Source organism: Rhipicephalus microplus, chromosome 5, assembly GCF_043290135.1.
Source record: "Rhipicephalus microplus isolate Deutch F79 chromosome 5, USDA_Rmic, whole genome shotgun sequence".
Classification (NCBI taxonomy): domain Eukaryota; kingdom Metazoa; phylum Arthropoda; class Arachnida; order Ixodida; family Ixodidae; genus Rhipicephalus; species Rhipicephalus microplus.
Genome location: NC_134704.1, coordinates 12,512,681 through 12,538,784, shown reverse-complemented (window position 1 = coordinate 12,538,784; position 26,104 = coordinate 12,512,681). Strand labels below are relative to the sequence as shown.

General features: G+C 44.2%; 2 protein-coding genes across 3 annotated transcripts in view; one reads left to right on the top strand and one right to left on the bottom strand.

The window, feature by feature from the left end:
* LOC142817663 (uncharacterized) overlaps positions 1-26,104 on the bottom strand; it is a 327,371-nt gene that overhangs the window by 132,582 nt on the left and 168,685 nt on the right. The window lies entirely within an intron of this gene.
* LOC119174012 (uncharacterized) overlaps positions 10,370-26,104 on the top strand; it is a 34,770-nt gene continuing 19,035 nt past the window's right edge. Inside the window, exon 1 of the mRNA XM_075894851.1 lies at positions 10,370-10,770. Within this exon, the coding sequence (XP_075750966.1) occupies positions 10,756-10,770 (15 nt within the window). The 5' untranslated portion in view covers positions 10,370-10,755. The remainder of the gene's footprint in view (positions 10,771-26,104) is intronic.

Sequence of the window (26,104 nt, the reverse complement as noted above, 5' to 3'; positions counted from 1 at the left end):
GGCTGAAGCATATCCAGTGCTTTTGAAAGAATGAAAGTTTACAACATTCGTGCTTTTAATCTGAGACAGCTTATTGCTCTCCCTTGGTGAGTATACGTCGTACTCTAAATTACTGAACATTTATGCTTAACACATTCGCGATGCCGAGATCCGTGGTCGAAAAGCCAGTAACGGGCTTAGCTGGGGTCGTGGCTCCTTAAAAATGGACCGCACAGGCAGCCTGCTTATTGCAATAATAATTCACAAATTTCCCCAAAATAATCTCAGTGACGTATTTTTACGACAAAGATAATTAAGCATAAAGAGTGAAAAATACTAAAATAAAATTTTCAAATTGAGAGAAACTAATCATTTTAATGACCGTCTTAATGAATGTGAAACAAAGCTTTTAGAGAACACAGCGCTACAGTAAATACAAGATGAGCACTAAACATAGCCCTGACATGATGTGTCCGTACGCATATACACATACGAAAAAAAAGTGTCAAACATTTCCAAAATATGTCACAGCACCGTCCTTTTGTTTGATCTGCAGTAACAAATAAATAATGACGACGCGAACTGTGGCCTATACCGAATACGAGAAATGCCACGTGGACGTAACAATCAATAATTATTGGGGCTTTACCTGCCAAAAGGAAAAAAAAAAACGATTATCTTTGGCCATCTGGAGTTTTGTAAAGGACACCTAACTGTAAATACATGTGTCATTGTATTTGATCCCATACCGAAAGGCTGCCTCACGGCTCGGAATCGAGCCCATGACCTCGAACTTAGCAACTCAAAACTTCTGATGGCTAATTATTACGGTGGGTTGCGTGAAGGTCCCGTTTTATGCGCGTGTCAATAGAAAGATAAATATTATTTGTTGAGTGTTTTTATGTACCAAAACGACGATATAATTACGATGGCTGCCGTAGTGGAAGTCTCCAACAATTTCTACCATCTGATGTTCATTAACGTGCAAATGAATCTGAGTAGAGGTGCCTCAAGCATTTCAGCTGCATCGAAATGTGACCGTAAGGGCCGGAATTTTCGGGTCAGCAGCTCAGCACCATAATCACTAGCCCCCTGTGACGGGTGAAGCAAAAAAAAAAAAAGAAATAACGAAAAATTGAACTTCTTTGTGCAGCTGAATAAATTATGGGAATCAACAGTTAATATGACGCTTTGGGGTGACGAGAGTCCAAAGGTGGCGATGAGTCGCAGATCATGGCTGCAGACCTGTAAACACCGGCTCCACCATGCTCCTTCTTCAGCTCATACAATGCATCACGCATTTGCAAGGACAGTGCACCAATAACCGAACATGGGGCTCTTTCAAAAGCGTCTGCTCTCAAGGAAGAGATAGTGAAAAGAAAGAGATTTGTTGAAAAAAAAAACATAGACATGACACTGAAGAAAGTATACAACCTGAGCGGGAACAGATAACAAAGGTAGCCGCTCGACGCTTCGAAGCGACGTTGTTCGACGGAGCTTGTTTCGCTAAAGCTGGCACGTACAGCCCCGGCAGCACCAAGATGGACTTATATAGCTGCCGAAAGATGGCGTGCGCGGACTAGAAGGCACGCCATGGCGCGCCATCTTTTACCTAAACCAAGCGCAAACCAGCACTATCGAGAAGAATGAGAACAATAAAGGGATGAACCTGGCCCTTGCGGTTGACTCGCTCGAGATGTGTACACGGAGCAAGTTCATTGAAGATGCATTTCTGACACACCGCGGCGCATGCACTGTGAGAAAGCTCCCGTTGAGGACGCTTTCTTTGAAGGAGAGCACGTGGTGTTCCGCCTTGCCGAAGACGCTCTATTGTGCGTCGTCGCTGAAGGGGGATCAAAAAGGAGCTGTATGAAATAAAGATGGATAAGTGTTCTCCAGATGCACGGAGTTCATTGACAGTTCTACAACCCGTTCTACAAACACCTGCGGCTTGTGATTTTATTTTTCCAAGTGAAAGTCACCTTTCTCTTTCTTTTTCTATGTTGCTTTAGTAATCGTTGCCCCCCCCCCCTTTCTCTCTGCCCATCTGAGAGCTCCCTGCCCGATTCCTAACGTTGTTTTTGCACTGCCTTCGTGATTGGCTCTCATTTGAACAAGTGATGACACCATGTGATGACGTCACCATGTGACATCTGATCACGCCACAATGACGTCACAAAATTTAGAAATCTGTGATGCTATGATGACGTCCGATGGGAACGATTTCTTGAATCACTCGTATTTGCGCCGACAGTCAACTTAGCGGTTGATGAGATCGATGACGTTGGCCTGAGCGAAATTACGAAGCAAACTTGCAATGGTGAAGCCACAGAGAATATAAAATCGTATAGGGAAATTTCTAGGTATTTATCTTTTCCCGAATTCCTACTGGAATGTAGATTTTGTTCTTTCTCTTCATGTAAATCCCTTAGCTTCTTTCGTAATACTTTTCGCCAGGCCAACAGTAGTTCTAAACTCGTTGAATAAACCACCATACTTCATTCGAAACTCCAGTACGCCTCATTTATACGGAACCTGCACTATACTGTCTAATTTAAGAAGTTAGGATTTTAGCGCATTTTATTACAAGTAGTTATTAGATAATTATTCACAGCAATTATGCACGAAAAAATGAAACATGACCTCGGCATCATTTCATTGTCGACTTGAAGAAAAAATATATTCCTGTTAACTTTTTTTCATCAGCTTTTTTGCCAACTCAGTACATTCTCTCAAGCACACGTCTTACCCAGCAGGATTTTTTTCCGAATATATCAAAAATTTAATGCTTAACGACCTCTTTCAAGTACTAACCGATAACATTTTTCATGCCAGCATCTAGCCATTTTAAAATAAAATCATCTCCGAAGTCAAACAGCTGAAATAGGTGACCATGCAGCATTCAAGGACGCTCTAAACTAGGCGTTCGGAAAAGTAGGATCTGTAAGCCCTAATAAGTATTCTTGACACCTCAAATATTTTTTCTAACCTCGCCATATTGTTACGATGCTTGAATATGCAGACCACATGTTGCATGAAAATGCAGAAAATTGTGCATGATCCTGAGGTTGAGAAGCAGTATATTGCTAGCAATTTCTATTTCTCTTTCCCAACCAGCATGTTAGTAGGTCGGCACGAGGTCGTTCGAACTCATGTGAGGTATTGTTCTTACTTTTTTGTTTTTGTCAAATTTATCGGATGTGTATATAAATTTATACCACCACCACCCCCATGTATTGCCTACTTCGAGCCCTTCTGGAAAATAAAGATAAAAAATTCAGTAGTTGGAGAGCATCAATACCGGCCTTTCATTGATGCCGAAACTAGGCAGATTTTATTTGAGCGTCCACGCCAGCTATGCGAGCGGAGCCTGCTATTGAAACTGGCTGGTCGGCTGCGTCCGCAACAGCTCAACTAATTCATTTTAATGTCATCGCGAAGAGAAGCAATATAAAATTCTGCCTCGTGAAGTTTTGTGAAGATGCAAGAAAGGCCAGGTTCTACTGAGATCGATCAAAAATGATTTTAGACGAAGGAGAAGGAGACTTATTGAATTATTAAGGAAAAGCTTCACTCGTTCAACTGAAGTCGACTCGCTGGAGCATAAACGTTTTTACGTTTGTGTAACTTTAATTCCGTTCACGTCGTGAGAGAGTAACACAAGGCAGAACATAAGTGTCAGTAAGACACCTCCCAATCAGATGCAACTTACACAATAGTGCGAAGACTGCACTAGTCTGAACGCATAAAGTGGTCGTGCCACTTGTACAAGAGTGTTGTTGCGTTCTGTTCTTAATTATCGACAAACGCAGATTGCAATGGCTCGTTGTTCTGGTGCTCACAGCGGAGAAAACCTGATTGCGGCCGCACGTAGTTTTGAGTTTAATAAACCACGGCGCAGGTACGTGAGAGTACAGTACATACGTGGTCTGTTGTGCATGGGGTCCGCCTCGGTGGAGCAGTGGCTACGGGGCTCAGCTGCTGACCTAAAGGTCGCTTGCTAAGCACAGATTCTTAGGCTAGTGCGTGACTGGGAATCAACATACTTGCACAGCGCAAGACTAAGAGTGGTTACGGCGTAACTACGGAAGAAGAGACAAGGACAGAAAATAGCTGGATTCTCAAAAGTCGTGGCACTGGTACCAGCCACTGCGGTCACATTTCGATGGAGGCAAAATGGTAGAGACGCGTGCAATGTGTGATGTCAGAGCCCGTTAAACAGCACCAGGTTCTTTACAGGTCTGAACGAGCTGCATGATGAAGGTTGTTTCTATGTTGCTTCTAAGTCAATGCTAGGGATTAGCTATAGGTTATGCGTCTCAGCTTTGATTCTCAGTGCAGAGAAGCTCGCGTTATACAAGAGACTGTCACGGAGACGACAACGGCACGTCGGCATTGGCGTAAGCCCTCCACCGCTTTGAGGTCTTCTCGCAGGAGCCATCGCCTCTTTCATTCTCTATAGTATTCTCACTTTGCACGTACTCGAGGGTCTTCGGCTCCCCGCCATTGTTTCGCAACCATTGGTTCTTGGGCTAGCTGTTATCTTCTTCCTTTTTAGTAGAAGTTGTGTGGGGTAGTATTTGCCCTATTTCTGTGGCATATACCCATATGTGATGATAATAGTATTTAATAGCTAGGCCTATTCAATTTTTGTGGTAGATATCTGTTTGTTGGGCTGACTGCGGCCGTCTTCATTTTATAGTAGACAAATGATCAGCAACGGTACTCACCCGATTTCTTTGGTGCATGCCCGTTTAAAATGATGATTATTTTTTGGTACGAGGTGAATAAAAAACGATTTGCGAAGCGGTTTCGCTGTTAAAGCACTGCATCTGCCCGTTTGGCTAGCACCTTAATGCAGAAAACTATAGAACTACAAAACAAACAAAATTACCGGCACGCCTCTTCATTTCAACTGCAGGGAAAATTTTACATGCCGATGTATTCAACTGGTTCATTATAATGCGAGAAAGTTTTAGACGTCTAAAAACTAGACGAGGAACGAAGAAGCACAGGAAATGAGCCAATGGTGCTATTATGGACACTGTCTAATTCCAACATATTGTAAAACTACGTAAAGGTGTCATTTTAAGCCAATCAGATAAGTCATAGTAGCCATACGGGTCAATCAGCCTTGATCAATGGCGGAATCTGACAACATGGCGGAATTTGACTGTGTCCAGACTAAAACCTCAAGAGATGCTTTTTCTGACGCCCTTTTCTTGTGCTTCATACGTTCTTTTTGCGGTGTTTTAGGGGTCTGGAATGTTTCCTCATTACGATGTATACCAAATAGCCCAGCAACAAGTACTTCTAGTTAAAGTATGATTTGTATCACTTTAGACTAAGTTAAAAGAAAACGTTCATCCAGTGTGGATCGCACGCGCGTACTTCTGTGTCGCGCCGCGCAATGATTGCACCATGGCGTGGCCGTGTACGACTTCAAAGTGGGAAGATAAATGCGTGTACGAGTGTGTAACTGAGCCCTGCAGAGGAACCTCATCAGCGTTTCCCGCTGCAGAGCTCTGCCCGGCTACCCGCTCGTATAGCGCTGAGCGACAGCCCTGATTGTCGCACCGCCTCCAGTATGACGGGCAGCGCGACAGACAGAACAAGCGCGCAGCGTTGTACACCAAACTGGCTATACAAGTCTAATTTGCATCAAGTCGCTACATGTTGACGTTCAGCGCGTGACAGCCGTTTTTTTGTTGTGTGCAGCAGGCAAGCCTGACAGGGAAGTTACTTCATTATGACGCAAACAGACCCTGCATTCAAGCACTTATTTGTAGAGAATCTGTTTTTGCACCGTACACCGGCTTACTTGTTTGCCTTCACTCACGGTTAAGGCCACATTTTGATACAAGAAAAGTGCTAGGGTGAGCAAGAGGAAAAAGCAGGCATGAAACAATGGAAGCGCCTGTGATCGTGAGGCTTGGAATAAATAAGTTTATTAGTAGACCTTCCGTTTGTGCGCATAAAAAAGAGCTAGAAATTCTAGGTAGTTGAGCTTCGGGGCTGGCCGAACAGTCACTTCTGAAGAAGAGACCGTATCGGCCTCGAAACGTCCGGTCAGTTCATTATTAATAACGTTAGAAGCTTTGACCCCATGTGATTGGAGAGTTCATTTTATTCGTACGAGTGCTTGATGCATGTTAGTTTTCCGAAGTGGAAGTTTAATGTCAATAAATCCAGTTATTTCGCGCCCGTCCGGCCAACTTATACTTGCGTCCCGTCCCCTGCACAGTTTTGGTTAAGTATATCAATGTGAGATGAGCTCTTCGGCAATTTCTATTCCACTGAAAGCGCTCACATCAGTGGAGAACTATGACTGAAGTAACAAAGGCATCGCCACGCGAGTGCCGGCTGCCGTAAGTAAAGTGTGTTTTGTAACCTCATGTTTAGCAGCAAACTTGGCCGGCATCTGCTCAGACGACTAGTTTTACCGTAGCAGCTTTTTTTATGAATGCCTCTGGGTCTAGGGTAAGCTGCAGGCTAGAAGCACAGACCGGAAACCGCACAAGGTTGATGATACTGGTCGACGATATATTATTGTTTACTAAATGATGGTCATAAAGTGTAAATAAGGAGACGAAGAAAATAATAAACTATGACAAAAGGGCAACAACGCATTAGCGTCGATGAACAGACTTCTGGGCCCGTGACCAACTGGAGTTTTACAGTCGCACACTTTAAAAGCATTAACACGTTTCTTACAGGACAGCGGAATTGGTGAGACGTACTAAGAAATAACAAACTTTCATCTGTATAACGCATGTACTTATTATTCGCAGTATCATGTGACACCCATCATAAGTATGTACTGAAGTGAATGACGTGCCGACTATTATGTACACACGAGCGAATACATCTTCATAAGGACCAGGCGTGTACTTTGCTGTCTTGTGCTGGTTGGACCGAATATTAACGGGGGACATTATCAGAGACTTCATTCATTGATTTTCGAACATTTCTTTATCATTTTGTTGTGATATGTGCGTATAAGTGTGTCTTTGCATATCTGTGCCCGAGTGTTCTATTTTCCATGCACTACTTTTTATGTTTTACTTTAAGATACGTGTTTAAGTTTCACTCAAGGGCTAAGGAGTAGCTCGTGCCATAATTGTGCGCCAACATCTCCTTATATATCATATCAATAAGAAAAAAGCGTCGTGTCCGAGTGATGTTCAAGGGCGAAATCCTGTCACGCTGGGCACTTGTCAGGTTTTTGAGCTTTCTATTTTCACTCAAGCAATTGCTCAGAAACTAGACTTTTGAAAATTTCACTGAGGTCAGACGTGTACAACGCCTCAAAGAACAATTCGGGCAGCACAAACTGAGACACGTGATTTGAATACTCGTAACCGAGCCTCCGGGATCGATGTCGACCGTTCATATTGTTGCGTGGGGTTGCATCTTATGTCCACTGCAAGCTCAGACACGCGGGGCGCAATCCGCTGAGCAACACGTAACTACCGGCACAGATGATAGAGGAAGGCGCGGGTAAAACACTGTGCCGAAGTCGACGTCTAGAAGTTGCATCGTTATTCCACTGCTCGATGCAGGTCGCACTGCTTCTGATTTATTCCTGTACCCGTCCAAAGGATAGAAGGGTACAAAGAGCCTCCCGCTGTGCTTTGGCCGAGACGCATCGCTGCTCCTTTTTTTGACAGCACCTGGGGCCGAGCGCCAAAGACTGTGAGACTCCTTCACAAAACAATGGAAGCCTGCAATCAACTCTGCGCAAAGATCCCTTGAAGGTATGCCACGTCACTAGGCTTGTCTTCGAAGGTAGTACAGAAAGACGAGAAAAGGGCAGGCAATAAACAAAGAGATAGAGTTACAATTACACCAGTCTTCTGCCACCTGGATCCCATGTGTTGCGTACGTAGAAAGCTGTCTAGTATAGTTAAAGGCTTCCAGCCAAGAACACAAAAAGTAGCAAGTCAGTAACTGCATGGCCAGTCGACAGGTTAGCGTTATGCTGCTAACTTATCCACATTAGCGAAACGCTTTCTCGCTTACACGGATCTCGGACGTAAATAATCGTACCCAACATTGGTTCAACGTTAAATCAGGTTAGCGTTGCGGCAGACACCTGACAAGTGCTTATAACAGCCTCCAGGAGAACGCCTTCGCACAGCACCAACTTTAATTGGCTACTTGGCTGATACGGCTCACCGCTGGAGCAATATATGACGTGAAACGCGGCGGAGACGAGACGGAGACGATGATTCGATAAAGGAAAGAACGAATCGTGCGGACGAGTAACGGCTGGAGCAGCGCGCGGATAAATTGGGCGTCGCGTGAAGGCGCTTGACAAGCGGGACGGAATGACGGGCAAGCTGGTCTTCGCGCAGCACGTGAGATCAAATCGCCCGGAGCTTTGCCTCATTAAGCGCGTGCGACGGCTGCAGTGGTCATTGCTTGGCGAAAGTAAAAAAGCGCAAAAGAGAAAGAGAGACAGGGATAAACCAAGAGATGGTCCGGAAGCAAGAAAAAGTTCGACGAAAGCGCGTCCACGCTGTCACTTATTGCGGGGTACAATAATTGGATGACGGAAGAAGGAGGCTGCGGAAATGTTATGAATAGTTACCAAAAGGAACACATCAAAACTCGGTACCCTACTTTGAATATCACTAATGCATGAACGGCTTCGACGCCGCAGCATTATTACTAGAGTGTTATACATTTCGCTTACGTTCTTCGTTTGCGATGCTGTATGAGGAATGGATTAAGTTTGTGATAATATATTTCTTTGCGCACCAGAAAGAACTCGCTGTGTGTGCGAAAACATACGATGCTTAGAGAAACACGAAAGTCATAATTAAGGCAGGGCTTGAGATTGCAAATATGATAATAAACAAAAATTTGATTTTGCATTGACTGATAAAGTGATACGAAGACACTCAGTCAGCGCATAATGCGAACATTTACAACAACCTACTAGCCCCATTCTTCGCTTTATGTAAATATAGGAACACAAGAGATATAGAGGAGGAAGAACAAGAAGACAGAAAGCAGGGAGGTTAACCGGAAGACTAATATCTGGTTTACTACCCTGCACTGGGGATGGGGTAAGGGGAGACAGCAAATTAAAGAAGAGAGAAATGAGGGAGGGGGAAGCAAGCAGAAACACACGCACAAACACACCGGAGTGTTGCAATCATTCAACAGGGTGGGTGGCCTACAAGAACTTCAACACCACATTTTCATCGCTTTACGGCGTGAAGTAGATCTTACCGGAATACCAAGATAGGTTTCTCAGAAAGCGGATGGTCATAGAGGCGTGTAAACAGTGCTGAGAGGGATCATCTCCGGGAGCTGTACTAAAAGCACTGACATAAAGCACGTTCAGTGTGTTTAATGCCGCAAGAGGGATCGAATTGAGATAGTTTTTCTTGCCAGCAGAAGTTTGTGGCCGACCAGTTGTTGATCATAATTCCAGTAGTGATCATATTTGAACGTAAGTTTGATCATAATTTTTATGAATAATACTAAAGGAGATATGAAAAGTGAGGGGTGGAGTTCACCCGATATCAGCATTCCTGTATACTCTCGAATGAGTCGGGATGCCTGAAACGCGACTGTGTGCTTGCATTTATGAATGCTATAGGTGGCGCTTGTTCTTACGAAGAGTACCAGCGCATAAACTGTTGTGTAAGTGATCGAAGTTTTGAAATTACAATGCCTTTACACATACAGGTGGTAAGCACATCAGATCGACAATATCTGCTCTCACTAATAACTGCAGACTAACGTAAATTATTTGCTCTTGCTAATTTAGCGTAACGAGTCTCCGTATAAAGGCTAGCAAAAAGTAAGAAAGATCAGAAGAGAAGCCGGCACGCCTTAGTTATGTCGGGCCTGAACTGTCCACCCGAAAAGTGGAAGTGAAGTAGCCGTGTCTCGAACACCATCCCACCACCCATTTTACTTAAACCTTTGACGATAAGGCTGACTGGGTGATCTGTGGAATTTCATATGACCCCGCTCTTGATCCAGCGGCGTCGCTGAAAGCGAACGTGGTACAGTGAAAACGACAACGCTTACAAGCGAGGGGTGGCAAGGACAGGGAAAGTGCAAGGTCTCGTCAGAAGCCCTTCCTCGGCATGCAGGGTGCAGTGGACAGTGGTCAGTCCCCCCCCCCCCCCCCCCGACAAGCAGTGCCGATGATGAGAGCGGACTGTAGAAAGGGATGCGGACAAGGAGGAGGCAAGAGCGCCTCGTGCCGGCCTGTGCAGCATCCGCGAAGGCAGCGCGGGAGGGAAAGAAGAAAGAAGACCTAACTGGATTGGATGCTCTGGCGGGGTGGTGGTGGCCCCAAAAAAAGGACCGGTGGAGAGAGGCCCCCCGTATAAATGCGCAATCGTCCTTTCGCCCAAGACTCTCACTGAAGAGAGTGGATGTGGCGTAGGCGTCCAAAAGCGGGCGGCGGCGTAGCAGAGAAGTGACCACGACACAGCGAGGCCCGCGGTGACGCCGAGGAAGACCCCTGGATTAGCGTCATCGTTGCTGCAGCAGCACCACTCCGCTTCGGCTACAAGGCTTCGCAGTGGCTACTCCACGCCTGCACGTCTTCCCGCGTCGGACTACGCTTGACGGAGTGGACTAGCCGCGGTGCTGTGACATTGAACCTCGACTCAGTGGAAGTGACGTCCAACGCTGATTTCGATTCGTTCTCCTGACCCTAACCGGGCAGCGCTCGAGAACTGAAGTGCGCTGCCTGATACAGCGTATAGAAATCATCTTTCGGGACGTTCCTACCGACACTTCGGGATGTACACACTGAAGGTGAGAGATTATATTATCTTCGTTAATAATTCTACACCAACCACTATTCCTTAGCCAAAATTACACCAATGGCGTCTAACGTTCGGACATGCTTTATTTAGCTCAACATGACGTAACTTTTCTAAAGAAGCTCATTAAAAATTATGGTTTTTTTCCTATTGGTTAGCAGCTTGCTGTCCCACTGGTTTTGGCGATTTCAATGCAGTTTGTCCTGGAGGTTAAAACAAATGTATCATGGCTTGTGTGAGAATGAACGTCAGTTTAAAGCTTTCAAAGTCGCAAAAGGAACATCTCACAGCAGAATCGGGCGAGAACTAGTTGACTTATTCCAAAGTGATGACAGCAAGCAATGTATATATATTTCGATTTAAAAATACTTCTACAGGCAATCACGAGGGGACATCATGTATAAAAGAAGAGAACCTGAGGGAATACAAAATAATAAAAAGAAAGGGACTACGTGACCTCACGGATCCATACGATGTAGAATGACAGGCTACATTACTGAATTGTGCATCGAAGTATGAATAAAGGAGTTAATTGGCATTGGTACGTTCTTTACAGACTAGCTACAATCCATCTCGTTTCTACCTGCTTCATTCATAAGAAAGTGGTAGCGATCTGGTAGAGTCCAACTATCGTCGCCTTCTTCACCACTCTTGGTCCTTCATGGATATCAACTGCTCCTCAAACGCGTCCAGTAGTTTTCTCTACAACATTAAAGTGCTCGCAGGACCCCATAAAACGTTTCACGCGGCATAGTAGGAACTTGAGTTGGAGCACAAAGTGCAGAAGCTCTAAGCTACAGTACGAAAATTTTCGTTAGTTAAAGGCACATTATTGGAAATTATTAAGTCGAAGTAGATTGTTGAAATAGCGGTCCTGCAACAGCGCAGTTTCACTTTCGTGCCAAGGAAGTGCTTATTTAGAAATAAAATCACTTTTTAGTTGTCCAAGTCGGGTTAGCGCACTTCAAATTACCCGCCTCAAGCGGAACGTGTCACGTCAGGGATGTCATGCACAACGTTGGCCAACTTTAGTGCGTGGCCGCAGACGCTAGTAGCAGCAGAACGAAAGGAGTGGGAGCTACAGCAACAAAAACGAACATTGAACAATTTCCTGCATGGCCTGCAAGATGACAGACCTGAATGGTTCAAATGGGCTCCGTTAGTTGACACGACCTGCACATGTTAACCAGGCGAATCTTCTAAACAGCTCGCGCAATTCCCGATAGCAACGTCCGGCATCTTTTTTCCCCATAAATCACACACACTCGAACAAGCAGCATTTCAATACGTCTCATGACGTGTGGAAGGCTTTTTATTTATATCAGCTAACTTGATTAATGGTTATTATTGTAGGCAGCACCTCTGACGTAATGGGAATCATTTTCCAAATGTGTTATCGTATCGCATGTGTTCTAATGCATTTACATTAATTTATCCGTAAGTAAAACACGGCTGTTGATAATATTGTAGTTTTAGACATTGCTATACATTGAGCTTTCACTCTGACATAAATTTTTATTTTTATGTCCCTATAACATGACGTGAAGAGAGAAGAAAGAGCGGAGAAGGAAAACCAGAGGGGTTAACCAGTTCAGGACAACCAGTCTGCTACCCTGTGCATAGAAAAACAAAATGTGAAACTGGCTACGAGGGGCTTCAGGCCGGCTAAGTGCCAGGTCAGGGGCTCAATAGGCAACCATGGCAGCGGAATTTGGAGTGGTGCGAAATAGGAGAACACACTTGTAACTAAGCGGTGAAAATTACGTTAGAGAACCTCGGACAATAACGAATCAGCCATGTACTGCTATGGGTCGCATATTCCCAGCGCCAATTGGTGACAATTCTTTCAATATTACACCTCCTTACCGCTACATAAAGCATGGCATAGAACGTCTACATGCGACGTCCTCACGTCTGTATCTTTTTGTGTTCTCACTTTTTAAAGAACGCACAATGATTATTCACTCAATAAACATTACAGCCGTGTTTCAGGTGCGCCCGAAGTTAAAGCTAACCAAAAATGAGACCATCTACAACTCGGGTCGAGCCAACAGAATTGTCAGAGTATTAAGTAACTGAAAAAGAGTGCTAGACGATTGGTACGCAATGTAAAATGAAACCTTGCTTGTGCCTGAAGCACAGTTTATTGTTTCTATATTTTGCTCTTGCAAAGTGTGCGATACAGAATTCAAATATCCTCTACTCATAACACGCTTTTCTCGTTCTCTTGCGTCGTCATTTTTTTAGCATATCAAGAGTGTGCATCTATAGTTTCTTGAACACTGATAAAGTAGGAGGGGAATTCTACAGGTTAGAAGATAAGCTTTCTATACACACTGTATAATGGTGTAGAAAACATTGATATTGTGCTTCATGGACGAGCAAGAGCAATCCCCAGCAGGGCACTTCACGCCGATAAACTATAATGAGATCATTGCAGATTTCATTTCGCTGTCCGAGCTTTATAATTCAACTCGTTTTAATATGTTTACAGCAAAGTCGCAAATCACAGTTTCTTGACGGTTTTTCCTGCAGCAAGCTGGCAGCAATGTAACGAAGCAAAAGTAACGAGGCGAGGTCACCAGGTTGCCATCCTCGAACTTGGAGGGGAAAAAAAAAACAGAAGATAATGCGAAAGGGCCACCGACTAACTTACGGGCGTTGTGCTATTCGAGGCTTGTCACTCAAGCGCGATAAATTGTGATAAACACATCTTAAATCCTTTGACGTGGAAGAAAGTTGATGAAGAAGAAGCACCATTTTTTTCTTTCTTCTGCTCTCTCTTCAGGCACTCCAGGCGATGAGTGATGGTTTTTACGTCCCTGCGGAGCACTTGAGATATGACTGAAAGCTCAAGAGAGGGTATAGGGGGAGAGTGGTGAGGGCTTCGGTTGGAATATATTAAAGCTATCGCTGGGTCGGCTTCTGTTTACACTTTGAAACATTGATATGGCACAAATGGCAAGGTAACCATCGGGTAGATAATAAAGTAAAATTACGCTTTCATGTACGATGTATTTTGTCACAATCCTGCATCCTAGACTTGTGGTGGCATGCGACCCGTTTTGCTTCCGTCGTGATCAGTTCAGCATTTCTAAACAATGCTGTCGCGTAAAGCTTATCTAGCGGCACCTCAGAAGGCATCAGCTTACTATAGGGAAACTGCAGGTGACCTCCCGGGCCTGAAGACTGCTATAGTCCTGCGGCTAACATTTTCTTCTGTTTTTCTCTCATTACACATGCCCTCCTTTTAGGAGATTTAGTGTTCATTCAGACCTGCGTCTATAGCACCGCTCGCGCGACCAGTTGGGATGCAAATGGTCGCAAATGGCCATTTTCTTTGAAAAGCGATTGATGTTGTCCAGAACTCCGAGCTCTATCTTTAGCAGTCGAGCTGCTTAAGCTGTTCGTTCCCCCGGTTCTTGTGGCCAGCAGAAAGGGTATGGGCCAAGCAGCTCCGAGTATAGAGAGAGAGAGAGAGAGAGAGAGAGAGATTAATGAAAAAGAGGAAGAGACAAAAAGGACGCTATTTCTGCCTCCCGTCGCGGGGGCACGGCTCAGCGCCTTTAGGGATCGGGGAAGGGGAAGTAAAGATGATAGGAAGAAGAGAGGAAGCTCCGAGTATAGCATAGCCATGGGGAGTGTAGTAAGGGGTGGAAAAATAGAGAGTGAGGTGGACTGATGAGGGAGGAGGAAAGAAAGCAAGACAGCAGAGGGTAAAATATGAGGAACGGTGGTGTGACATAGTCTGAAATAGTATATATTAGCAAAAGGTTGGGAAATAGAAGTTGAGTTGAGGAGGACTGGTGTTAGCGTTAGGAGAAGGGATAGGAGAAGTTGAGCAATCAAACTATATAATACCCATTCGCGGTAGAGCATAGCGAGGGGTGATAAGAAGAAGTGAGGGGGAGCAAGGGCAACGTACAAAGAGATCAGGAAATGATCGAAGAATACCCCTCTTACACGTGACAACTTAAGCGCATTTTGAGCGAGTGTACTTACGCTCACAAAGTGTCATTTTGGCGGCTCGCTGCTACGCGAGAAAGTGAAGGGTACTTTTGAAACGATGACAGTGGCAATTGATGGATTTGTAGCGCAATACACATTTGTTGTTTTTGCGCCCCTGTCTCATAGTCGGACCATGTTGTATTCGTGAAAGTTTCACCAGTGGCACACGCCATCGTAAACGACCCGCACACACATGTGCAAGTGTACCTGGAAGTAAACAACGTGACGGACGCAGCCATTGCACAGCATGTGCTGCCGCATCCCTCTAGCGGACGTGGCTGCAAGCTGCCTAATGGTGGAATAAGTGAGACTTTTTGTTGATTTATGACTTGTTTAAATACGTAGCAGTATCTCTTATACCAAAAACAGTAGTTTAAAAGTATTACGAGCACCACTTTAGGCAACACTGTACTTATGTGCGAGCCACTTGTAGCGAGGCTACACACTTTATGGCAGCGAACCGAAGTTGGCAAACGCACATGCCGGCAAGTGTACTTTGCAATGAGTGACCCTAAACTTGCTCGTGTAATAGCGCTCAAGTGACACTCGCGGCTAAGTGTACTCGCTCAAAGTGCTCTTAGGTTGCCACGTGTGACAGGGGTATACAAGATGAAACATAAAAGAAAGAAGGTGATGAAGAGTTCACTTTGCGCTTTCCAGGTGGTGGTGCTAGCTTGCCAGCTTAACTGCTCTCTTAAATTCCGAGAGCACGAAACTGGCTTTGATTTTTTTTTGGTACTGTGAATGCAGACGGCAATCTTTGAACCAATGAGATGGCCAGGAGCAGGGTGTATGCTTACTTTGCAAGCGAGCCAACTACAGCACGTGTGCCGACGTGCATTCGGTGCGGTGACGGTCGCCGAGTCTTGGTGCGAATGTCACTTGCCTCGAGTCAAACCTCAGTCGCCAGTCGCGAATGGTAGTGCAACCGGTGCTCCAGTCGCAATAGTGAACAAAACTTTACTTACGGCGAAGCTACACAGGTTCACCGTGAAATATTGCTCAATGTGTGGTTGAACCTCAACACGCGGTCTTTGACCCGAAATCCTGGCTGAAGCGGCCTCATTTTGGTGGAGGAGCTATGCAGGTGGTTAGTGTATCTAGATTTAGGTACACCTCAAAGAAGCCCAGATGGCCATAATTCTTCCAGCCCTCCGATATGGTGTCCCCCATAATCATATCAAGGTTTTGGCATGTAAGACCTTAAAGAGACACAAAAGAAGTGCAACAATGAATCTGATTAGACTGAGTAATTTTATACTCTGCAAACTCTACCATCGGTATGTTACCCCTCCCCCCCCCCCCCCCCCCCGATTTAGCCAATGAAGTATTCTTTTTGAAAGTCGCGCCGCAATATTCACACACGACGCCATGCATTTCAAGATATTTTATTCGTATTTCAGCAATATTGGCCCAGCAAAACTTTTCTGAAAGTCGATACACTACATGCTTCTGGCCCACTCAGAGGACCATGAACTTCATTAGTGTCTATTACAAAGTACATAGACACTAAAATCTACGACGTTTTCTCAGTTGCCACGAATGTTCTCGCGACAGGCGTGGTGATCTTGTGATTGTGAAAGAGCAATTTACTACTACGAGAAAAATCGTTTTTCTATAGCGTCTCTTTAAACATCACTATTATGAGCACATGGTCACTTCCGCTTATACACTGGATGATACTCTGAGACCAGCGATTATGTTCACCACTAAGCACATAACCGGCCTGGTGGTTATAAGACTTATAGGTGTGACACGTAATGCGAAGTTGGTAAGTGATATACAGCGAGATGAAACGCGCAGTAAGCTTTGTGTTCTATTGTGCGATGACGGTTGGAGGAATCGGTTGGAGGAACTATTACTTTTTTAAAAATAGAGTATGAGAAATAATGCACTTTGGAGCTTCAAAAACACACCAGAGATTATAATAAGGCTATTTTTTTAATTCTAGTTGAAGTTGTTGATAGGTAAATATGTTGCCATGAGCATTGTCATAAAATGAACTTTAGTAGTCTTATAAAAAGAGTTCCTGATGACATCAGATGTACCGAGCTTCTCATTACACTTCGTTTGAAGCATCTTTCTAAAACTCCATACACTGAAGTTTTTCTTTCTTCTGATTTCGCTTCTTCGAAAGGCAACGCATGTTAGGTGCGTGCGCGATGACGTGACAGGAGAAACATTTAATGCAAGCTTACAGCAATTTTTGTAACAAGACAAAGAAAGAGATAGACAGCAAGAAACGAGGGAATGAAACGTGTGTGTGTGTGTGTGTGTGTGTGTGTGTGCGTGTGTGCGTGCGCGTGTGTGTTTTTAAATGGGGACTTCACGTTCACGCTTCCATATTTATGGTGGCATGACAATGTAAATTTAAAAAAAAATTACGTTGATACAGGTTTGTTTAGCCTTGTTTCGGGAGATCAGGTTGTCAGGAACATAAAGAAAAGTGCTGCCCGTGCTCGTTTGTCATGCGCAGCTAGCTGGAAAGTTGGTCCCTGTTAGCGTTTGACGATGAAGTTTATAACAAAGAACGAACAAGGAGTACCCGTAACAGTGAGTTCACGAAAGAAAGGGATATATATATATATATATATATATATATATATATATATATATATATATATATATATATAGGGTTGTTCGATTTAGGCCGGAGAAATAACGTGAAAGACCAAACAATATAAGAAGAAAGAATAAACGACACCATGGCTCGGTGAAACATCGCATCTACTAAACCCAATTTGTTTTGGCACAGACACTGGATCGATCGCGGGACCTGACTCAGCGTGATAAAATATAATACGGAAGCTCCGCAGAGCTTGCGCGGTTGATTTTTTTTTAAAATTCTGACATAGTTAAATATTACAGCCATTTTCAATCTCGCCAAAGCGGATGTTCGGAATGTGAGCATCTGCTAGAACGCCCGTCACTGCATTCAGGAGGAACAAAATAACGCTGACAGGTTGGCCTAAAAGTTTACATCGACCCATTCTTGGCGGCGTATTGGACGAGGGAAACACATTCATGCGTTGCCTTTCTGATTAACGGGATTCGCAGCTGCTCACAGAAACCCACTTATCCATGCTATGTTTTTTTTCTTCTTTTTCAGCGCTACCATCGAGCTCAAGCGATAGGCGGGATATAGAAAAAAAGCGCTAAAAATATTTAAAGTGCATTGAATACAAAGTAAAAAGAAAACCTTGCCATATGCGAAGGATTGCTTTGGCCTTCTTGATCTCGTGGCGTCGGTCTCTCTTGGGAGACTGGTTCGAGAGCGTCGCTAAGTCAGGTTTTCGGGATGTCGCTTTGGTTTTTTTTTATTCGAACTATGCACACGTAGCCACCTTAGCTGCATCCGCGTCGTTAGAGGATCACTTTTTCGAAAAATGCTTTCGAAAGACCCGCTTCCTCGGGTGCGAGTGACAAAAAAAAAAATCGAAGAAAGCTCGGTACAGGGCCAGATGGTTTTTCTCCGCGAACAAATGCGTTCATGCGTAGCCTAAATATAGACTCCGCAGAAAGGCACTTTTCTTCCAAAGAAGAAAGTGAAAAAGGTTACAAAGCTGGCGTCGAGGAAGGGGATCATGCAGAGGGGTGCCCAGCTCTATTCTGACTTCACCAACCGAGACAAGCAGACATTTTTCTTTCTTTTTATCTCGGAGAGGTTAGGGCGGCGTAAACGCGAATTTCGCGCCATAGATGGATGAAATTCGGAGCCTTAAAACGACCTTTTTTTTTTTTGTGCTCGCAGCTCTCCTTCGTCGCAATCAACTCCTGCACCTTAAACTTAATTCGTCGTTCCAAGAGGTGGTATCCTCCACGGAACTGCATAATGCTCAGTACGGGCACTGTTGTCAGTCTTTGGATTTTGTTGTGTTCACTATTTCAGTTGTTGCGCATGCAAAGGGTCGACTACAATTTCTATGAATTTTCTTTATGATTCCATTTATTTCTCCCATTTCTCCTTGTTCCTTGTAACGTAGCAAACCAGGTACAACCTGCTTAACCTGCCAGCCTTTTTTCTCTCTCTCTCACGATATTCTGCGCGCGTCTCGGTTGAGGACTTTCTTTTTAGAAATACTATAATTGGACACACAATCGCTGCTTATTTTGCTAGGAGAAAAATGAATCATAGAACGCGAAACAGATATATATATATAGATTGTGTTTCAGGCGCATTCACTTCCCAATTGCGCCTCGAACTGAGCGCGTTTCTTAAGGACTACTTCGGAGAAACTCTATAGAAGACGAGCTTCGACGACGCTAGCGTAGTTCTCGCCACGAGTGCACTTAAATCGCGAAACGAATAACGAGCCATACGTTATATAGCCGGCAAAGCAGACTATTATATTCGAGAAAGCTAGTTAAGAACGCTATTATAACGCATGAGATGGAGCGCTCGATACTTCCAGAGCCCGCGTTACAGCTCTCCCTTGTTAGGTTTCAAGAAGAAGCAGTCGTCAGAGAAGGGAATTCATTGTAGAAGTCATTATCTTGTCTTTCTTCTTGTTCTGTTAGTGCCGAAACAAAAAGGTAGCTCCAAAGCGGTACTCACTTGTTCAATTGTGAATCGTTAACGAAGATTGCGTCTCTCATACAGTGGGCCCCGTGTTTTATTTAATAAAAATGTTTGATAGTTAGAGGAGGCTTCATGCACGTTTTGAAATATATCAACAGCTTTCTTATTTTCCAGTGCTGTTTGTTACGTGTTACAAAAAAGTATTATAAAACAGTGAATTGAGACTGCACTTGCGGCGGTTTAGAATGTGTTTTCAGACCAGTTATACTCCCTACATCATGAACTGAGAAAATTGAACAGCCACAAAATTTTCAAGTATACATGACCGACGATTTCCTGACTTTATGTCGGGAAATCAACATCCGAAAGATAATCAAAAATAAAAAGAAACACACTAGCATAAGAGGAAAAAAATTAGGTGGCATATAAATTATGTCATTAGGCAAAGCTTGCTTGTGCTATAGCTTTTTATTTGATTTACAATTGCATTATTTTCAAAATGTTGTTTAACTTTGGTGCGGGGCAACCTAGTTCTTGGCCTTTCCGCCAAAATGTTCTTGTGTCATAATTAAAAAAAGTAGTCAACACCCTGCGTACCTGATGAGTCACATAGAATTAATTTTCGTTGAACTTGTAAGTAAAAAGAGAATTACGTACTGACCCACATGCCCAAAGAAGGCCAGTGAGAAATGTTTCTACCTTCGTGCAGTGGTGATCAAATCGGCGTCCGTCCATGTAACCGATAAGTTATCATATTTCCGTCGAACGGTACTTATTTTTCATGCACGTTATTCAGGCCACCTTTTCCTAGTGGCTTTCTTCCCTTCAGTTCCTGTCTTCGCACAGTAGCATGCAACTAAATAAGCACCGCCTAACTGCGCTGGTTGTCATTAGGGTATTTCCGTTGGTATATCTGTCAAACGTACTGTAACAACTGGCTATCTTGTTAAAGAAAAGATATAAAAGAAAAGCCGTTCATTGCGAAGCAAAATTATGAGCACAGAGGTTTCTTTACTGCAACTTTCTCAAACGATCACCTACTCCAAGTGATTTTCACACGTACAGGGTCACATCGTTTGGAAGTTCGAACAAGAAATCAATCTGCTCGAATAGCGATAAGATACAATGCAATACACTGAGAAGAAAGAAAGGAAAGAATAATGATGGCTCTCGTCTCAGGTAGGGAGCGTACAAGGGACCATCTGATTTTGGGGAAGAGATGACGGTCATCGTCATTGTGAGCCTCTTTCATGGTCACTTCAGGACGAAGGCCTCTCCCGTGTAGCTGCAATTTACCCTAGATTGTACAAAATGATTTCACTTTACATCTGCGAACTTCTCAATTTGTTAACTCAAAGTAAATTGTTGTTCTTTTTGGAGGCGTTTCTCGTCTCTTGGTAACAGTTGTGTTGTCTCGACTGACCACCGGTTATTTGTCATGCACATTACGTGACCGGCAGCGTTTTCTGAACGCAGCTTTTTGGGCCAGTTCGTTGTAAGCGTCAAAATTTGGCATATTGCGAACGCTGCAAACAAAATAGGACATAATTATACGCATAAATATAGGCACTAGCGTAGCACTAACACATAAAATTAAAAAAAAACGGCTGTAAGTTAGCGCTTCTCCTGCAGTCTCATGCTCGTCCGTGTGTAAGCGCTACGCCACATTTTGGCCCATTTGTTTTTTTTTTTATGCTAGCTCGAACACATCATTACCCCCTTTGTTCGCTGGCCTTCACTGCTGTTCTGTTCTATTTGCTGTGGAGAGGTCAACGTTTATATTACCTCGGATACTCGATTTCTATGAGTTATGCAGCAAAAAATAAAGTGGTTACACGAAATGGCAAAATGAGCAACTACTGAAAAACAATATGCACCTCAACCTCTCCACAGCAAAACAGTTAAAACAGAACAGAACATAGCAAAGTGAAACAAGATAGAAAATTAACATGATAATGCAGATACAGTTCTCCTTGAGGAGTTAATATTCCAATAAAATATCCATATGGCCACATTTAAAATTCACGCTACAGTATCCCAATATATAGACTAACACTTCACTAATACTTCTGTCTTCCGATCTCTCAGTGTTACACGTACCATTTGCCATTTCGATGCAGGCTGAGTCGCCTTTAGCTTTTTCTGAAGTTTCTTTCTTATAATCTAAGTTTCAGTTCCAGATGTAACTGTCAGTAAGTATGCAGTGATAGCATATGTTTTGTATTAGGGACAGTGACATACGTGCTGTCATTAACTGGGAGAGCACGCCATATACATCAGTGAATATCCATTATTAGAACTTGTTGTGTTAATGAATAATAAAAGGACGAGCAAAGTTCGCGACGATAAATGGACCTTCAGGCACTAGGACTGAGCTCAGCTTATTCGAAGCTGCTGATTCAACAGAAACATAGTAGTTTAGGTGGGTTAACAGCATCGTATGGTCGATGATACGGGTTAAAAGTATGCATTCGGTATTTATTTGTAGCACAGACACGTCGTTAACTTTTTATTGTGATAGCAATTATATGGACACTCTCGGCTAGGTTTTGCCGCCACCATCGGTGTCAGCGTCTCCGTCATTCACCGTTATGTTTACGTATCTACATATATAAAAATGCAACAAAGAAAAATAATCCAGAAAAAATACAGCATGACGAGTGGGGCGAAGCGTTCTTCCGTCCATCCATCTGTGCATGCGTCCATAAGTTCGATCACGTTCAAAAATGCAGACCGCGCGTGGGTAACACCGACGAGACGCGAGCCAAGCAAGCCGAGCGCAGGCGTCTTCAACACACCCAATGCTCTGCTTCGTCCATGCCCCATCAACGATCCACCACGTACGGCGACTATCCAGGAGACTGAGGGAGGCACTTCTTCCTCGCGCACCCAGGTACAACTCGCGCAGCAGACAATCGGAGAGTATCGGTACAGCGTTATCTAGAATATCCTCACTCAAATGCAGTTTGTATGCACTTACATGTGACGGTACTGTCTATTATACTGTTCTAGAGATACTGCATCCCCTTTTTTTCTCGTCTTTTCTTCTCTCGGTTGCACCACACGCAGGACCTTGGCCCTTAAAGGACTCAGGTGCGCGGTATTGAACGTACGAGCTCTTGCTCGTGAGTGCGAGGTGCTACCCACTGAGCCACAAAGGAGGACGTCATTCAACGTTGAGACGGCAAGCTATTTATATTTGCCAATTACCGCTGGTGATGGCCATCTCGGCGGAACAATCATGTTGGGGGAACAATCAGTGACATGGCGCATTGAGCGGGCGTCACCAGATTGTCACGACGCGGTGGCGCGCGCTCTAATCTGCCACGCGTACTTTACCCCGAGGAAAGGGGGCTGTATACACGTTGGACGCTCAGGCGTGTGCACTCTATCTCACCTTAGAGAGAATCAACGTGGTCTTTCACCGGAACAACTGTGTTGTAGTTACCGGGCGCACAAAGGTCACTGCGCTCGCCACACAGTCACCGTTTGCGAAACCGGCGCGCTTTTCAGACACAGAGAAGTAACATTTGATCCACATGCGCTCATTTGTATCTGTAAGTACGTTTCGGGCGTCATATGTGCGTGAGCAACGAGGGGCACGTTTCGATCTCTTTTCCAATCTTCGTGCCATTCCAATTTGTTGCTATCGCATTCATCGCTTCGCCTTTGCGGCAAAGCTGTGACTTTTTTGTTTTAACGCGGGAGACCACATTGTGCGGTGGTGTGCTACGAGCTCACAAGTTAACGCCTTTGCGTTTTGTGCTTGGTTTTCTGGATTTCTGTTTAGGACATTTGCTTGTATCTGCAAAAGCAGGGGTACCGATAGATAAGCTTAAAGGAATACTGAAAGTAATAAATTCCGGCAGGCTGGTTGGTTTATTGCTGATAAGCTTCCTTAAATTGCGTGAGAAGACAGACACAAACAGAAAACATTCAGAATACCACGAGCGCAGACTGCCAACTGGTTATATTTTAGGATAGCAAGACATGGATACTTCAAGCAAGCGTCTGACCGCTATTTGCCAATTGTTCAAGCTCCTTGCAGAAAAGACGTGGGGGATGTCAGTAGACGCAATGATGGTACTCTACAGAGCCCTGTTTCTCGGTTTCCTGAGATATAGCTTGCCCGTGCTGAGCAATACCTGCAAGATCAATGTTTATGTTCTACAGGCAGTACAAGCCCAATCACTGAGAGTGTGCCTTAGTCTGCCCAGATGTACGTCAACAGAGGCAACAATTGCAATTGCTGGTGACTATCCGATGCAAACTCACATTGCTGTAGAAGTCCAGAGAACGCACATCAGACACTTTGCACGTGCTCCCTGTAATCACCTTGCACTGTTGCCTTCAGAGAGCCGCCAAGCATCGTTCACTGAAATGATTGTGAAGTACAACGAGAAACTTCCCTCTGGCTTCACTCCTGCATCTAAACCATCGATACCCCCTTGGTGTCTTATTCGACCCACAGTGCATCTTAGTGTACCAGAAATCCGGAGGAAGTCTGAGCTTTCATCCCCCGTGCTGAAACAACTGTCTCTTCTTCTTTTGCACGAGAAACATTCAGACAATGTACATATGTGTACCGATGGCTCCAGAAACCACCAGTGTTCATCAGGGGCAGTAGTTGTCCCAGCAAGAGGTGTTACCATCAGCTTTAGGACTGACCACTCCACGGCATCAACAGCAGCGGAACTAGCTTCTTTGCGCGCTGCACTTTGTGTGGTCAATCGGGAACCACCGCAACAATGGTCAATTTTCAGCGACTCAAGAGCTGCCCTACAATCTGTGCTCCCAGCACAGCATCGCGGGCTGTACGAACAGCTTGTTTTCGAAATTCGATGCCTTCTCCACACTTCACTCGATAAAGGGCATCATGTGTCGTTTCAGTGGCTGCCAAGTCACTGCGGCGTCATAGGGAACGAACACGAGAAGAAGCCATACCACTTTCGCGGAGCGATGCTGCCAGTAATCTTCGAGGACTTGCGCATGAAATAACGTTCTCACTATGGTGCCCACCAAGCAACCCGACGAATCGTCAACACCACATGTCCTCTTTGATGGCTCTCCGCATGCCCACTGGGCTCGACCGAAGACAAGCCACCCTTCTTCATCGCTTATGGCTAGGGGTGACATTTACAAAATATTATTCATTTGTCATAGGAATGGCCGACAACGCTCTCTGCGATGCCTGTCGTTGCGAAGAGGCGCTACACCACATCCTGTGCGACTGTCCGTTGTATGACATCCAGAGACAATCACTGGCGTCCGTTCTTGCGCGCATCGACAACAGACAAATGTCTGTGGACGCTATTCTTTCAAGTGCCCGAGAGAAGACATTGCAACAGAAGGCGACAAAAACACTGTTGAAATTCCTACACGACACGGACTTTAACAAGCGGCTGTAACACCAATGTCACTCACCACGAAAGACAAGACTGGACTATGACTGAGTGTGCGCGCGTGTGCTGCCTAATGTGCTGTCCTCTCTATCTTTCATCTTCCCCATTCCCCTCCCATGCGCAGGGTAGCAAACCAGCTGCCTATAGGCTGTAGTAAGACGGTACCTTGGGCCTGTTGGTTAGGATCCATCGTGAACTTACTTACAGCGCAACACCAGAAAAATACAGGACAGGGAAGTTCTTTTCTTTCTCGTCTTTTCTTTGTCTTTTCTTTGTCTTTTCTTGTCTTTTCTTTGTATTTTCTTGTCTTTTCTTTGTATTTTCTTGCCTTTGTCTTGTCTTTTCTTATCTTTTCTTTCTTGCTTGCTCCTTCCCTGTCCTGTTTTTTTTTTGGTGTTGCGCTGTAAGTAAGCCTATAGGCTGGTTAACCTCCCTGCTGTTTCTTTCTCCCCATTTTTCTTCCCTCCTTTTTTTGGACACGTGACACATGCGAGATTCAATGATTTTTTATGTGTCCAGGTTCCTGCTTGAAGTATCTGTTCCTTGCTTACCTGAAAAACAAACAGTTAGTGGTCTGCGTTCATGGCATTCTAAATGTTTTCTTGCTCATGTATTCGCCATCTCTCGCAGTTCAAGAATGTTTATCGGTACTGATAGGAACTTGAGAGATTTTTGTATTGCTTTTGTAAAGAAAAACAGTAGCGTTTAGAAACTTGAAAAAGAGTGCGTGGTGGCGCTGGCTTGCAGATTCTGGGTGACGACAACTTGAAAATTAAACCAACATATTTTATGCGTGTTCTCTAGCACTGTTGTGTGGACTACGTGTGTTAAGGATGAGAAAAATCTCCATTTTCTCCAAGTTGTGACGGTATTTCTTTAAATTCTGTGTGATTGCGGAAGCCAGGATTAAATCGTGCAGTTTTCTCAAGATGAAGGAAGCACTGGAACTTGGAAATCACTTCCTGAATTTGCGTTTGTCGAGAAATCCTTAGCAGACCTCAGATGACTAGGGAGCACCTCTGTGTTTCTAGAAAGGAATCTATCCACCTAGTTTCCAGCTTCGAAAATAAAAGTGAACAAAATTTTAAGTGAAGGTGGATTTTGTGGTTATAATTCTTGTTGCCAATTAATGTAGAATCTCGCTAAATTGGCAGATACGAAAAAGAACTTTTTCTCAGTAGCTTAGGATTATCCACAGAACTAGTTAATGAAGAAACATGTGTTCTAAGAACTTGAATTTCGCCGAAACAGTCTTTCTTTTTTTCTTGTATAACCTTTACTCAGTTATTAGCGCTCTTCCATAAAATCTTTGATGCATGTCCATTTTCATGTATATTATTGTTCTACGTGAGATCCTCTTTCTCTCCTCCTATATTAATTTCGTCCATCTCTTCCCT